The sequence below is a fragment of the Ziziphus jujuba genome, chromosome 8, assembly GCF_031755915.1.
Source record: "Ziziphus jujuba cultivar Dongzao chromosome 8, ASM3175591v1".
NCBI lineage: Eukaryota > Viridiplantae > Streptophyta > Magnoliopsida > Rosales > Rhamnaceae > Ziziphus > Ziziphus jujuba.
In genome coordinates, this window is record NC_083386.1 from 7727166 (window position 1) to 7745037 (window position 17872).

The following is a 17872-nucleotide window of genomic DNA, read 5'->3' on the forward strand; positions in this document are numbered from 1 at the left end:
TTGTATTGGCATAGCAATGATTGGGACTCCAAGACTCACAAACCCACCAATTAATACTTGAATGGTTCGATTCAATATGACCAATTTAAAACAACCAATACCCTTTTCCTAGGCCCTCAAGAAGAGCTTCTTGGAGTTTCATTTTCTCTTGCAATGGAAAATCCATGTTACTAACTTCTAGCCCATGACCAAGCTCCTCCATATTATGCTCTTGACAAGATAGAGGCTAAAATGAGATTAACCCCAAAAAAAAAAAAAAAAAAAAAAAAAATCATGAATGACCAAATTTAAATTTAATTAGGATCCTAATTAAAACTGAAATGACAACTTTGTAAGGATCCCAACAAACATAAGATGGAAACAACCAAATATACTTATTTTTCATTTTGTTGGGAGCATGGCTAATTAGGCTAAATTTGTTTTTAAAAAGGTACATAATTAGACTCTAATGAAAAATAATAATAATAAAGGCAATGTAAAAGTTTTTGAATAGCTTGAATGTTACATTTCACTTGTAGCATAAGAAATAGAATAAATTAGAGATTTTTATCTTTTTGGTTCAACAAATATATCCGAGTTTGCTGACCATATATTATTGCCCAACTCTCATTTAATAATTAATGTACTTACACATAAAATTCAAATTATATAGTATACGTCAGTGAGTTTAGACTAATATTCAACAATGTTTTATTATTTTACTGTCACCCCTGTTCCTTCCAGACGTATTTTCTTAATTGAATTATATATCTTCAGTATATCTTATATAGAGCAATTTTCTAGCAAATCTTTTTATTATTATTTTTTAGTTTAGGTTGTTTTCATTAAATGAAAAAATTGTAATGTAGCTTTCTACAGTTTTAGGGCCCCTGGACCCTATGCGAGAAATGGACAAAAACCATTGACAACGTGTACGGAAAGATATCATCAAGATTCGAAAAAATAAAAATAAAAATATACTGTATATTTTTGAATTTTTTTTTGTTATAATAAGATATTTTTATATTTATATTTTTATAATTTTATCAAAGTATTTTATTATAATTAAAAAAAAATTTCGAAAATATATAATGTAATATAAAAAAAATAAAACATATATATATATATATATATATATATATTTTGGTAAAAACCAAAACAAAACAAATATGCTATAGAAGTTGTATTTTTTAATAAATTCCAACTTGTCTATGCAACAACTGTCCAATGATAAAAATCACTAATTTTTTTAATAATTATCACACTTCGTATCTTCTATCTTAATATAAAAAATGAATAAAATTTTATATGTTTGGCCCCTTAGTTTTGAAATTATGATTTAGTCCCTCACATTACGTGGAGCTCTATGGAAATATAAAAATTATGACAAATTTATTATTCTTTAATTAAATAATTCAATGTTCTTTGGGGATAGCCAGGTGCAAAGTTTTTAGTTTCATGCATAGAAATCTGAATTTTAATACCCGTTCTCAATACAAATTTAATTAATAATAATAATAATAATTCATTTAGTAAATTTTTAAATAACTTAAATTTGACAAATTTAATAAATTTTTTTATCTATATTAAATAAATATATACTTTTATAATTAATTTTCATGTTAACTTACTGTTTGATAAAATAAGGGTCAAAGTCTTAAAATTTATTATTTCTTATCACCTCTACTTATCATCAAAAGGATCCAATATTGATATAACAAACATAATTGATTTGCATTTAATTTTATTTTTATTTTTTAAACATTAAAAATATAATATGAAAAAAAATAAATTTATTTTGAATAACTAATTAAAATGTTATATCGATATATGATTTGATTGGTGATGATTCCGATAAGTAGCATTTTTTATGTTATCTAAAAAATTATATATATATATATATATATATTTTGGATTGGCTAACAAATAAATATCTATTTGACTAATAAATATGGTTTATTAAAAACACAAAATTCAAATGTGTGGAGACATATTATAATTTAAGAATCAAAAGGACCTATTTGTAACAGAAAAAAAAAAAAAAAAAAAAGCTGAAATAGAAGGTCCTATTTTGAAATTTAATCTTTAAAACAATTGTCCCACCTTTTTAAATAGTCCATTACACCACTGTACCCATTAAACAAGTTCCAGATATCAATAAATGCAGTTCATAAAGTTGGTCAAACCTTATTAAGTACACACACATACACATACGCGCACAAAAATTAAATAAATAAATAAATAAATAAAAACAAAACTTAGCAAGTAAGGCATCATCCTGGAACGTACCAGAAAGATGAGAAAAATTTCTACAGTTGTGCTTCTTTATTGCATGTCCTGTCTTTTTTTGGTAAGAGACTTTCTTGCTTGTCTTTTCAGTTGTTTTCTTAAATTTATTGTATATCTTGTACGTAGTTATACGATGCCCATCTTTCAAAAAATTTAAAATAAAAAATCAGGGTCCATTAAATCTGTACGTGTACACACCAACCAACAGTAGGTAGGATCCATTTACCAAAAACAGCAGGTGGTATCCATTATTATATTATATAAAAAATTCATACAGCTTGAAAGCCTTTGTCCATTCCATTTAAAAGGCAAAAAGAAAAAAAAAAAATGGAGAAAGTTTATTTATGCTTGCTTAGGTATGGTCTTCAAGTTTTTAAAACAATTAATAAAATGAATTTAATTAAACAAATGAAAAAAAATCTTAAATAGGTAGCAAGAGGCAAATTTTACTGTTTTCCAAACAAAAGCATAAATAAAAAGGCGTAGAAATTCCTTTTATTTTGCTCCATAATGATTCATTTGATATAATTTGTGAAAATATAATTTTAATTTATAGAGTTTATATAATAAATTTTAAAAAAATAATTTTTTTTAAATAGTTAATAAGCATTTGATTATAAATAAAAAAATTTATATTAAATATTTATTTAGTTTTCATATATGTTAAAAAAATAATTTTTTAGAAAAATACAAAACTTAAACTTCTTTAAAATAGTTTAAAAAATTATTTTTTTAGTTAACAAATATTATTAATTTTTATCAAATATTTTTATTTTTTAAAATATATTATAGTACATATTATCGATGTTTCTCTTAATTATAATAAAATATCTTTATAAAATTATAAAAATATAAACAAAAGAATATCTAGTTATAATAAAAAAAATTCTCAAAAATGTATATTATAATATATCTTATTTTTTAACAAAAATTTTTTTTACTTTCAAATAGAACTTTTAATCTAAAAAAAAAAATCCTCTCAAACAAACACTAAATCTTGATCCTATCAAACTAAAGATTTAAAAGACAAAGCATAAACAATTCTAAAACAAATTAAATTTTGTTAACTTACCCAAAGAAAATATATAAATAAACAATTCCTAAAAGCTTATATCATGGTATATATTTAAGATTTAAAAAAAATAAATAAAATAAAATAATCTAAACAATTAAGAATAATATTATGTCTCTTTTTATCATATTAAAAATAGAATTATAGATATCTGTATAATTTATATATTAAAATATAAAAATAAAATAAAAATTATTATTATTGATGGATAATTATCAATAAAATTTATATATAAAAAATAATTTAAATATTTTTATTAAAAAAATACTTTTAAAATTTTAAAAATTCATCACTTAAAATTTATTATACAAATTAGCTGTCGTCACCCGTAAGGATAAATAACAAGTTTCTTAATGGTGTGCCTCTAGTTGCTAACCGACTTTACATTTTTTATTTTGTCATTTTCTTCTTCTTGCGATAGTTATCTTTCCCCCACGGTCAAGCATGAACAATACACAATCCTATTCAAAAAGTCAACGAAAGAGAAAAATCATAAAATAATAATAAAAAAAGAGTTTATAAATTAGTCCCCTCTCGCTGTCTAAACAGCTGATTACAGATAGAGAAAAGAGAGAGCTAACCATGGAGGATACTAGGCAGATCAAGAAAATGAGAGTTCTAATGTTTCCATGGTTTGCTCATGGTCACATAACTCCATTCCTAGAGCTAGCCAAGAAGCTCTTTCTTAGAAACTTTCACATATATTTTTGTTCTTCTCCTGTAAATCTCAATTCCATTAAACAAAAACTTTTTTCAGATCCAAAATTTTCCAATCATTCTATAGAATTAGTTGAGCTTCATCTTCCATCACTTCCATCACTTCCTCCTCACTACCACACCACCAATGGCCTCCCACCACATCTCATGCCCACCCTAGATAAAGCCATAGACATGGCCAAGCCTAGCTTCAACAAAATCCTTGAAACCTTAAAACCGGATTTGGTCATTCGTGATTTTGCTCCAGCTTGGGTTCCTGATCTAGCTTCTTCTCTGAAAGTCCCAACCATTGTGTTTATAACTAGTGGAGCAGCACTTGTCTCTTTTTCCCTTTATTGTTTGAAGAACAAAGGTGGTGATGATTATCATCATCATGATCATGTATTTCCATTTCCAGAAGTTTATCTAGAAAATATGAAATCGCAATTAGTCCAAAACAGTGAAAAATCTTCAATTAGGGCTTTCCAATTCAATGAAAGGTCTAGCAATGATAATACCATTTTGATTAAATCTTCTAGAGAGCTTGAAGGGAAATACATGGATTATATTTCTTCTTCTTTTGGCATGAAAGTTGTACCAGTTGGTCCTCTTGTTCCATACTATGTCCATGATGATGAAGAAGGCATGGATATTATCAACTGGCTCAACAAGAAAGAAAAATCATCAACTGTGTTTGCTTGCTTTGGAAGTCAGTTTTATTTGTCTAAGGAAGATATGGAGGAAATTGCTTATGGGTTAGAGCTTAGCAAGGTGAATTTTATTTGGGTTTTGAGGTTCGCAAAAGGAGAAGTAATGAAGCTGGAAGATGCTTTACCAAATGGGTTTTTAGAGAGGGTAAGAGATAAGGGATTGATTGTTGCAGATTGGGCACCTCAACTAAAGATTCTAAAGCATTCAAGTATTGGTGGGTTTGTCAGTCATTGTGGATGGAATTCTTTGTTGGAGAGTATAAAATTTGGTGTCCCTATTATAGCAATGCCTATGCAATTTGATCAGCCATTGAATGCTAGACTTGTGGAAGAGTGTGGTATTGGTTTGGAGGTTGAGAGAGACAATAATGGAAGGGTTGGAAGGGAAAATTTGGCAAAAGTTATAAGAAAAGTGGTGGTCGAAAAAAATGGGGATGGTATAAGGCAAAAAGCTAAAGAGATGGGAGAGAATATGGAAAAGAAAGATGATGAAGAGTTGGATGGATTGGTCAAAGAACTTTTGCAGCTTTGCCAAAAGGAATGCATGTGATTGTTGATATTTCATATATATGTAGTATGGGGACAATGTGGTAATTGGGAAATGGGTTTTGAATAATTTTCAACGACTACGAAATATCATCTATGGTATATGAATTTTTATTTTTATTTTTATTTTTATTTTATTTTTGGTTTTTGGGTGAAAGAGTGTTATGTATTATTGTTTATGATTTAATATTTGTCTTTGTTTTTCTACGTTTTCTTTGATGAAAGTTTACCCTTTGTGTAATTATTGTTTCAATTTTTTTCTTCTTTTTTTTTTTTTTTTAAATTCTTAAACCGCTTTATTTTGACCTTTCCCAAGCATGTTATTCGACCCCTCTAAAACGATTCCAAAAACAATATTATTTTATCACATGACCAATTGATATTTGATAAATTACCCCAAAAAATAAATAAATAAATAAAACGGTGCGTAGTGTGGCTTTTTGATAGTGGATGTCATATCATTTCAATAAAATTTAAAATTAATATTTTTAAAATGAATAATTTTTTAACACACACATTAGCAATAATCAATTAGTATTAATTGTATCCTCTAGATGTTTCCTGTGTATTCCAAAGTAAATCTTTCTAGCAAATGATTTTTGTCCTTGCAGAGTTGTTGTAGATCCATTATAAAAACTTTCCGTGATGGATAAGAAATCTTGGATATGTGGATAAGAAATCTTAGCGTTTAAGCATTCCATTCATACAAAAAAAGACCCAAAAAAAACAAAAAAAGGGTGTTCCATTCATTAAATTATCAGAAAATAGCATAGTATGTAGATCTTTCTAGCAGGAGATTTTTGTCCTTGTGATTATGCAGAGTTGTAAATTTATTAATGCATTTATACATGTATATGGTGGATAAGAAATCTTCACGCATGGTATTGCCACGTGTGCATAATGATTAAGAAAAAAGTTGTACGGTTAGATTTGAGGCCAAAAGCCGAATCTCCTTTTCGTTATCCGTTTTGGTCAACGAAGCTGGAATATTTGAAAAATCCAATGTTGACTGCGAACACATGCACACGTCAAGTGTTGTCACCATTGCGTCATGCACTCCTTATCTTTCTTTCTTTCATTTGATTTATTTTATTTTATTATTATTATTATTTTTTTTTTCCCCCCTTCTTCTATCAAATTATGTTTTCATATACAACACCATTTCATCTAAAAGCATTAATATAAAGTAAGTGAAAAAAAATATAGACAAAGGTCTTCATCCATGCAACTACACTGGCTCTATAGAGCATGATCTGCATCATTATGATTAGCGATGCTCAGTTTTTCAGGAGATTCATTTTCTCAAGATGGGTGTTTGTTAAACTTTAAAAATGTTATCATCTTTTAAAAATGATTCAACCTTAATTTTGGAATAATTTTGGAGGACGATACAAGGTTTATTCTTACTGCATTTTGGTTTTATTTTAAAAACAATAAAAAAAAGGTATATATATATATATATATATATATATTTAAATAAAGTGTGATTGTTTAATTTAGTTAGATTTCCACTTAGCAGTCACATAGGATTCTATTTCCCTGTACTTTCAAAATATACATATTTTTATATAGAGGGGACTATGCTCCGGACGTCTGATGGGAGCAAAAAACGGGTGAAAAACATGCTTCAATTTCTGACCGTTGGTTGTCAATCATTTGCAATTGATGGTCGAGATTACAATTTATTTTTCCCTCTCATTCATTCACTTCCTCTCCCACCCCTCTTCGACACCACCTGTTAGTTCAGTCAAAAATAGAAAAAACTTTGCCCGATTTTCTTCCTCTCCCACTCCTTTTCCACCCCATTCAACATCATCTGCCACTGTAAGCCCAACAGCCAATAGCCATCAGCCACTGTAATACAGATTCTACCATAAGGAAAAATAAAAAATAAAAATTTCCCTTCCAAAAATACAGATTCAACCGTAAGAAAAAAAAAAAAAAATTTCCCTTCCAAAAATTTTTCCCTCCCATTTCCTTCCTCCCCCACCTCTCGTCCACCATATTCGACACCACCTGTGGAGTTCAGCAACCATTCGACACCACCTATGAGTTCAGCACCCATCAACCATCAACCACCCATTTCCCACCGCGAACCACATACAATTTTCAACAGCCATCAACCACCCGCCAAAAGAGCCATGGCCTAGGGTTTGATCTTGCATTATTTGATTTGTTTCAATAAATTTATGAATTTTTTTTTTCATTTTTTGGTTTGGATCAATTTTTTTGTCTATATTTATTTGTATTTATATATTTATTTGTTTTGTTGGATTCTGTATCATGAACATTTTGATTCTGTTCGATGCAATTCTGATCTCAGACAGAGATTGAGATGTTCATTTCCTGGAGGCTTTGATTTCCACAGGTTAGTATTTCTGCATTTTCAGATTCGTGTATTACCATGAATAGTTATGCTATTTAATAGTGTATTATCATGAATTGTTAGACTTCAGAGAGAGTCAGATTTGGTAGGTGAAATTGTTAAAGTAGAAATATTTCAGTAGCTTATGTAATATTTAATAGGTTATTTAATCTTGCATTGTCTTCTTTAGAACTCACAAGTGGTGATTAATTGTGTAAGAATAGCTTCAAGTACTAGTGAGGTACAACCGATGCGGGTTTGCTCTTGTGGATAATACATGCATTTAAAAACTTCAAGGACATATAAGAATCCAAATTGTCAATTTTGGAAATGCTTAGATGGAAAATAGGTCATACATAATTGTAAATTTGTAGAATTTTCATTTGTTTTCACCTATAAAATACTTTAATTATATGTATTTAATTGTCACAGAAAAAATAATGTGGTAAATTCATTTGGGCAAAATAAGGATAAGCTAAAGTTGACAAAATAGATATACTTATTGGTGAAATTCGTCGTTTATCTTTGCAAGTTGAAAAATCAAATATTACTCTTGAAATAATTCAGAGTAATACTAAGAGGAGTAATCAAACAAATTTAAGATTGTTATATTTGTTGTAATTTTATTATTCTTTTTGTTTAAAATCTTTCGCTAGTGACCATATATGGGGCTATTAATAAACTAAACATGTACTAAATGCTATTTTGTCATAGTTAAATACTTTATTACTTGTTATGATTTGTTTTTTTGAAATTGGTTGGTTATTTTTTTTTCCATATTGTCTCTACTTCTCGTTTGTAAGGGTAATTATTTACCATCTCCATACAAATTCACCTCAAATATGGGTGACACTGCTCTGTTGTATCAGGTATGTTGATGATCTGTGAAAGCTTTACCTTGCATTTCTCAAACTTTATAATAATTGTTTAATTTCATTCTAGTTTAGTTCTTTTCTGTAGATATGTGTAAGTGTGAAGGTTAATGCTCTAAAGGTAAAGGGAATTGGAACTACTTTGCAACTTGGAACCACATAATTTTTTTTTTTTTTTTTTTTTGGGATTGTAGCATCCATTATTCTGCTAACATTGCCTATTGGGTGGTCTTTCCTTTGGATCAAATGGCAATATATTAGCAACTGCAGCTATAGGATATTGAGGATTTTCAATTGTTCTAACATCAAGAAGATACAAAAGTTTTTTGGTCATCCAGTGAGTGTCTTGCATTTCATATTGCTTTAGTGTAAACACTTTTTAATGATATTGTGTCCAACTAGTTATTATCTGTGTCCTGTTTATTTTGCTCCAGTTTATATAAGTTTCTCATCTGCTGTTGGGAAAGATATGTTGCGATATGGAATATAGGTGGTAGCAAGAAGATGGTCTTCTTATTTGCTAGTTGAAATTGTGCTTGGGTTCTATGGTTAGCTTGCTTGATATTCTAAGGTTAGCAACCTGTGCATAAGACATAAGGGTCATAATTCGTTTGTTTGATGAGTTTCTCAGGTCTTTTCAAGTGTTTGCTCTGCTTGGGATGTTTTGTTCATATACTTGAAGGCTTTCAAATATCACTATTAAGGTTTTCTTAGATCTTTTATTGTTTTATTAAGAATGCATGTCAACTATATTCTTTGGTTAATGGAAATATGCTTAGTTTGTACAGTAATAGTTGATATGAAATGGCTGGATAACTTTCTAAAACATGTGTGAGTATGTTAGAGTATTACATGTTTTAGTCTCAAATTTTAGTATATATGATCATATTACTAGTTGATGGTTTCTAATCATTTTAAGCTTTTTATTTTTATTTTTTTGTTTTTTGAACATTTATGGCCGTTTCATTCCCTTGTGAATTTTTTTTTATATTGATGAATTGATGAACATTTTAATCCCACGTGAAGTTATTTCCAATTGCTGATTCCAAATATATTGTATCATGATAGGAAAAGTGATGCTGAGTTCATGAAGAACGAAGGTGGGAGAAGTATACTTCGTGTAATGTAATAATTGAAAAGTAATATAAGTTGTACTGTAATGTAATAATTGAAAAGTAATGTAATGTAACATGCTCAGTATTTTGCCAAGTTTTATACTGCCACATGGTGTTGGAGTGTCATATAAATTGTATCTACACTGATTCAAATTGTTGGAAAGGAGAATGTGAGAGGATGAGCAAAAGAGAGTGAGGCAATGGCAGGAACATTTTGTGAACTTATTGATCTTGGAACAGCAAGTGTTGAGCAAGGACTTCTTCCTCATTTTCCTTCTCTCATCAGGAAGCCTATGAAGCCAGCACTTTGAAGGATGGCCATTAATTGCAGCAGCAGTTCCTATCAGTATCACTAATTGCAGCCTTAGGCCATATCATAAGGCTACAAGGAAGGGTGGCTGTCATGACCCGTCCAAGTTTCCTCCCCGGAACCCTAGACAAGCCCTGATCCCAGGGAAATATCACCGAATCTTCCAACGGAAAATCCGGCAGTATCTCCCCTAAGGGTAGGACTTACCACAAATTTCTTGCACTGAAAATGCACTTCTATATTCATCCCCTTATTCCTCCCACAATACTACAATATGTTTCCACAAATTTACAGTACTTTAAAGAATAACAGCAACTCAGTGCATAAATAATAACTACACGTCCAATACAGTATACAAAGCATTACACAATAAATGTGGAATTAATACAATGTCAGATGAAACAATACAAGATGGAGAGGAAAAAGGGAAGAAATACTCTTTGTACTTTCGGCAACGAACTGAGACGTCGGGCTCGTCCCGGACGATCAACGTCTCCCAACCTGGACCTAGGGGAACGGAATTTAAAAACGTGAGATGCTAATCATCTCATTGAGTAACCCTATCTACTGAACACCTTTAATATTAATAATATAACAATTAAGGAATTTAATTAATACCAACAATTAGATAGATAATAAATAATAAACAATCGAAGTAATATTTTCTCTCAAAACCCTCACTATTCACTCCGTTGGAAATGTTTCCCTTTTTAAAACATTTTCACAAAACCTGATATTCGCATTTCCCGAAAACCAAGGGATCAAATAATTTAATAAACAATAAATAAATAAATATCCCAAATATAAATAAAACGTAATAAATTATAATAAATAAATTTTGAATACTTTGGGGTTTGAAATTTCTTTATCCGAAAATTTATACTTGACGCACCACATCATATACCAGTGATGCCCTCCGATATCCAGCGTCCCGAGCACCGACTGGCGGAAGGTTAAAGAGAGAAACTTGCATACGGCACTTCGGCGTCCCGACAGTACCGCTACTGAAACCGTCATCCCGGCCAAGGAGGGGGGCGGCTGATGCGCAATATATAAGACTTGCCTATCTTTGGTCCAATAGCAACTCACGGGAGACATAATAACTTGCGCGCTAAACCACATATACACCAGAACACCAATATTGTATGAGTGCGTCTAAAATAATTACTAAATTAATTATAACCGTACCGATTTTCCAAAATCACCGTGGGAAATATACCAGTTTTCCAAATTTACGATCCCACATATTTTCCTTTAACATATCCGGTACGAAAACATCGATAACGATAAAACAATAATTTTTCTCGTAACACGAGGTTCAACAAATAATATACCACGGGCATAATTATAAAATTTAAACCACCAATTAAACAAATAATTTCCTTAAAATATTCAAACCAATTATGCCAAAAACGAATATAAAATCCAGACACAATTAATTACTGAAAATACTTGCTCATGTGTAATAAATACCATTAAATTACAATAAAATAATAATCGAGAATTTTTTAATGACCCCAAAATTTCCGTTTAGCACCAATGGATAAATATATATATATAAAATAATATTTTTCCCGATTATATTCAAATTACACCACATGAGCATAAATTCCAGATATCAATTGAACACCACATAATTATAATTAATTACCCCAAAATATTTTTAAAGGTGAGTCACTCACTTGGAGCACGCAATTAACCTAAGATCCTCCATGGGATCAATTCCACGACTCACTCGTGCTCCTAGAACACAATTCACACACAGTCAAATAAATTAATATTTTATTCGGGTAAATAATACCCGGTACCCGGGGGGTCTAACACAAACGTTAACCAAAATTGACAAATTATATGTCTATGGAAAGCTTGTGAGATGAGGATCACATTACCGACCTCCATTGAGCTCAATTCGACCAATTTGCCCAGAAAGATTCGGCCGAGATTCAATTCCTCGTATCTCGCAAACCGCTTCAAATTTTGGAAATTGGAGGCCATATTTGGGATCAGAAGACCCAAAATAGGAGGAAAAGAGGTTTAATTTGGACTGGGTTGGTCAGAATACGGCGGAATCACCGGAAAATTTAAACTCGCCGCCGCCGACTTCACCGGCCCGATCTAGGAGCATCGCCGGCCGGACGGCGGCCAAATTTGGCTGGTGAGCTCACTGGCGTGTGGTCTTGGACGGTGGCCGGTGCGTGTGGCAAGGTGGTGGCCGGAGAAAGATGAACATGGGAGAGAGATGTATCGGCGGGAGGGAGAAAAAAAATGAAGAAAGAAGGAAGAAGAAGGAGGAAGAAGAAAGAAATTTCCCCCGTGTCCCCCCCTTTTTTCCCCACGTGGGGAGAAGAAAAGAAAAAGAAAAAGAAAAAGAAAAAGGAAAATAAAATAAAATAAAATAATTAAATAATATTAAAAAATAATATTATTATGTAAATAACAATAAAATAATATGATATTAAACACGGTTGACATGTGGCATCTCAACATGGTGACACATGGTCACATTTATTAAGTCACACGTGGCACATTGTTACACGTTTAAAAATAATATTAAAATAATACAATATTTGAAAAACTCTACAGGTCCATAACTTTCAAATCACATGTCCAAATTAAGCGTGCCACTAGTCTATGAACTCGTATCGACTAGTACTTCACAACCATGCATGAGTCAAAGCTCAACTTTGCATGAATAAAAAGTCAACTTCGACACCCCTTGGACAGTTTGGACCTTAACTTGTTTTGCTCATAACTTTCAAACCGTAGCTCCGTTTTCAACGTGCTACTAGTTTACGAACTCGCTCCAACGTGTACTTCGTAACGGTATCTCAGTCAACCTAGAATTCTATCCGAGTCAAAAAGTCAACTTTTGACCCTTTTGGTCAACGGTCAAAGTTGGAAAATTTCCGTTGTGCTTTGGGATGGGGTGTTACAGTGACCATGTGATTTGTGCCTATCAGCGGCAGCAGTTCCTAGCAGCAAAGTTTATTTATGTTTGTGCTTAGAATTAGACTTTGTTAGCATTCAGTGTCTTTTTTTTTTTTTTTTTTTTGTTAGTCTTCTTGGTATAAGCTACAAACTTGTGCCTGCACATTTGTAAGAGACAGAGGAGTGGAATTATATGGTTGGATTGGCAATGTACATTTTGCTGACTTTTGTTGATCTGTATATTTAAAATTTAATACTCAACAAAAAGTATTCAGAATTATGAGTCTATTTGTCAGGACCCGTCCAGAATTCCTTCCCCGGAACCCTAGACAGCCCTGATCCCAGGGAAACCCTACCGGACCCTCCAAAGGAAAATCCGACAGAGCCTCCCCTAAGGGATTTACTTACCACAAATTACCTCCCACAAACTACAAACTGATTCCACAAATTCCAGCACTTCTCAAAGCAACAACAGTTCAGTGCATAAATAAAACAGAAGTATTCCAATAGTATACAGAGCTTTAAGAAGTGCTAAACAACAGAAATACAACAAGGCTGAAAAGAAATAATACACTGAAATGAAAGAGTACAAAGAAACTTCTCGAAACACAACAGCAGCGGAAAACTTGGTTCGCTCCGGAAGAACGTCTACCACCACTTGCACCTAAGGGAACGGAATTTAAGAGTGTGAGATGCTAATCATCTCCGTGAGTAACCCGAACTACTGAACACCTTTTAATAATAATAATAAAATAATAACAATTAAGGAGTGGAACAAATACCAACAATTAATAATAAATAATAATAACCTTTAGAAAATAATGATTTCCCTCAAAACTCTCACCAATCGCTCCGTTTGAAATGTTCCCTTTTTAAAACCTTTTCGCAAAACCCAATGTGCATACCTCCCAAAAACCAAGGGATTAAATAATTTAACAACAACAATTAAATAAATACATACCCCAAATATATAATAAAAATATAATAAATTATAATAAATAAATTTTGAACACCTTTGGGGTTTAAACCATTATTTGCAATTACACCGACAATTACACCTGACGCACCACACCATATACCGGTGATGCCCTCCGATACCCAGCGTCCCGAGCACCGACTGGCGGGAGGTTAAAGAGAGAAACCTGCAGTGGTCACTTCGGCGTCCCGACAGTACCGACTGCTAAAAACCATCACCCGGCCAAGGAGGGGGGCGGCTGTGCACAACAATAACCTTGCCTGCCCACGGTCCAATGGCAACTCACGGGTGAAGTAAAAACCGTGCGCTAAACCAGATAATAACCGCGCACTACCACGTGTCCATACACCATACACCAGAACACCAATACTGTATGAGTGCGTCTAAAAATAAACATACATAACCAACCGTACCATTTTTCCAAAAACCACCGTGGGAAGTATACCAAATTTTTCACAAACACCATCCCACATATTTTTATTTAATAACCCGGTACGAATCAATTGATAACCAACAAACCACAATTTCTCGAAATACGAAATGCAACCATAAAAATACCGCGGGCATAATTTATAAAATTTAACCAAATATTTTCATAAAATATTTAACCTAATTATGCCCGAGAAATCACATTTGAAACCACGTAAAATTAATACCGAAACATACCTTGCTCATGCATAACAAATAATTTAAATTAAACCGCATTAAAATCATAATTAAACCACACCACATGAGCATAATTAAATACTAAATTAAATACCAATTAAATTTAATTAATTGCCCAAAATAATTTTTGAAGGTGGGTCACTCACCTGGAGCACGCAATTAACCTACGATCCATCACGGGATCAATTTCACGACTCACCGGTGCTCCTAGAACAAAATTCACAGACAGCCAAATAAATTAATATTTTATTCGGGTAAATAATACCCGGTACCCGGGGCTCAAACACAAACTTTAACCAAAATGGTCGAATGATATACCAAATCGAAGCTCGTGGGACGAGGATCACAAATCCGGTCTCCATCGACCCCAATTCCGCCGGAGGTGGCCGGAATTTGGTCGGAAAGTTTCGGCCGGTGTTCACTTCCCCATATCTCGCAAACCGCTTCGAATTTCTGGGATTGGAGGCCATTTTTGGATTCAGAGGACCCAAAATAGGGGGATAGGAGGCTCAATTGGGAGTGGGCTGGCCGGAAAACACAAGAAAAGAGGAGAGAGAAACTTGGCCGGCCGGCGGCTTCTCCGGCCCGATCGGCGCGCGTCCGGCGGTGGCTGGCCGTGAAACTTGGCGGCCAAGCTCGCGAGGTGGCGGGCTTCCTTGGTGGCTGGCGCGTGAGGGCTATGGGTGGCCGGAATTTGAAACACAGGAGAGAGAGGGACGGTCGGGAGAGAAGAAAGAAAAGCTGCGTGTGTGTGTGTATTTCGGGGAAGAAGAAGGAAAAAAAGAAAAAAAAGAAAAAGAAAAAGAAAAAGAAAGGATTGGTGTTTTCCCAGTGGGGAAGGAAAAGAAAAAGAAAAAGAAAAAGAAAAGAAAAAGGAAAAGAAAAAGAAAAAGGAAAAAGGAAAAATAATAATAATTAAATAAAAAAAATATTATTATTTAAAATAATAATAAAAATAATTTGATTTTACACATGATTGACATGTGGCATTTCACCATGGTGACACATGGCCACCTTCATTGAATCACACGTGGCACCTCGTTATGCGTGTAAAAATAATATTAAAATAATACAATATTTGAAAAACTTTACAGGTCCATAACTTTCAAACCACATGTCCAAATCGGACGTGCCGCTAGTCTACGGACTCGTATCGACGAGCACTTCACAACCATGCATGAGTCAAAGCTCAACCTTGCATGAATAAAAAGTCAACTCCGGCACCCCTTGGACAGTTTGGACCTCAACTTGTTTTGCTCAAAACTTTCAAACCGTAGCTCCGTTTTCAACGTGCTACCAGTCTACGAACTCGTGCCAACGTGTACTTCGTAACAGTACCTCAGTCAACCTAGAATTCCAACCGGGTCAAAAAGTCAACTTTTGACCCCTTGGTCAACGGTCAACAGTCAACCTCGGTTAACGTGCAAAAATTTCCGACATGGTTCGGGACGGGGTGTTACACTATTGTCCTATTGACTTTGTTGACCAATATAAAACATTACTTCACAATTGCATATGAATACTCAAAAAAAGTTTACAAACTAATTTTAGTATAATACCAGTAGAATGCAACAAGCCATACTAAATAACTGACACCACTTTTGTACAAGCCATACTAAATATCAGTAAATGCAGCAAGACATACTAAATACATGCAGTGTAACACCCCGTCCCAAATCGCACCGGAATCCGTGCACGTTGACCGAGGTTGACCGTTGACCGAGCGGGTCAAAAGTTGACTTTTTGTTCCAGTTGGAATTTCCAGTTGACCAGGGTACCGTGGCGAAGTGCATGATGCCCCGAGTTCGTAGACTAGTAGCACATCGAAAACGGAGCTACGGTTTGAAAGTTATGGGCAAAACAAGTTGAGGTGCAAACAGTCCAAAAGGTGCCGGGAGTTGACTTTTTCTTGTGGTGTAATTTTGTTTTGACTCTTGTATGGTTGTAAAATACTTGTTGATACGAGTTCATAGACTAGCGGCACGCTTAAATCGAACATTTGGTTAAAAAGTTATGGACGTTTGAAATTCGCCGGATACCATAATATTTTATTATATCTGGCTTAAGTGCATAGTGACGCCATGTGTCATCACCTGATTGGTCCACGTGGAATGAACAGTGTCACATGGTGGCTTTTATTTGACAAAAATCTCGGGGAAGAGAGAGAAAGAGTGAGAGGAGAAAGAGAGAGAGAGAGAGAGAGAAACCAACCAGCCGCCGGAATTTTCAAATTTTCTGGCCGATTCACCTTACACGCGCTGGTCAGACGGAACCCTCTCCCCATTTCCGGCAAAACCCCAAAGTTTCACGGCCTTGGCCGCCGGACGCGCCCGGATCAAGGCGGCGAAGATCGGGGGTAATTTTTCCCTCCACTGCCGGCCACCGCCGATTGACCCCTTTCCGGCCATTTTCAGGCCACACGCGGCAGCCACCCCTCACCACCTCCTCAAGTCCGGCCTACCCACCAAATTTCACGGCCATCGGACCTCCGACGCTCCGGGATCGGAGCGTTTTCTGGCGAGGGGCCGAAATTCTTCAAACCTCGATTTCTCCGCCGTCCGGCCTCCGTTTGTCTCACCGCCGGTCCCGTTGGATTCCTCTCCCCTCGATCTACAAATCTGCAAAAAATCTCAGCCAACGGCCACCACACGCGCCGCCGCCGGCGACGGTTGCCGGTGACCGCGGTGACTCGCCGGAAGTTACTGTTCCGGCGAGTACCCAGTCACACCGCCGATCCCTCCCGACTGTGTTCGACCTCCTGAACCCGAATCCGGCATCCGTTTCAGCCAATTCACGATGGTTTGGGAGAATTGCGGAGTCGAAACCCGAAAGCTTTCCCGCGAGATTCCGGCCACCTCAAGTCCGATCACCGGAAATTAAAACCGAATCCGTGATCCTCATCACTCGAGCTTCGATTCGGTATATAACTCATAAATTTTAGATATCGTTTGGTGTTCGCTCCCCGGGTACCCATTTGGGAATTATCCGAATAAAATATTAATATATTTGGTTGGTATACTGTGGATGTTTTAGGTGCGCGTACGAGTAGTGGAGTTGATCCCGCGGATGATCTTAACTGATTTACGCACTTAAGGTGAGTGATCCACCTTCAAAAATATTTTGGACAATTAATTATGTTTAATTGGTATTTAAATTATGCTCATGTGGTACAATTTAATTATGGTTTTATTGTGATTTAATTTTTTTATTATGCATGAGCACAGTATATTTCGGTAATAATCGTACGAGGTTTTAAGTATTATTTTCGGGCATAATTGGGTTAATTATTTTATGAAAATATTTGTTTAAATTGTATAAATTATGCCCGTGGTATTTTAATTGTTGAAT

At 34.0% G+C, this 17872-nt stretch overlaps 1 protein-coding gene and 1 long non-coding RNA gene across 2 annotated transcripts; both read left to right on the forward strand.

Annotated features, from left to right (window-relative positions):
* Positions 1-3853: 3853 nt before the first annotated feature.
* LOC107412980 (UDP-glucosyltransferase 29-like) lies at positions 3854-5533 on the forward strand. The gene has a single exon (XM_016020827.4). The coding sequence runs from the start codon at positions 3923-3925 to the stop codon at positions 5294-5296; it is 1374 nt and encodes a 457-aa protein (XP_015876313.2). The 5' UTR covers positions 3854-3922; the 3' UTR covers positions 5297-5533.
* Positions 5534-6944: 1411 nt separating this feature from the next.
* LOC132804954 (uncharacterized) lies at positions 6945-10227 on the forward strand. The gene is made up of 2 exons (XR_009640269.1): positions 6945-7660; positions 8461-10227. It is a non-coding gene; the product is annotated as an uncharacterized LOC132804954 (long non-coding RNA).
* Positions 10228-17872: the final 7645 nt, after the last annotated feature.

What these genes read in the sequence shown, in the direction of transcription:
- LOC107412980 (XM_016020827.4), top strand. Translation starts at nt 3,923, where the DNA reads ATGGAGGATACTAGGCAGATCAAGAAAATGAGAGTTCTAATGTTTCCA.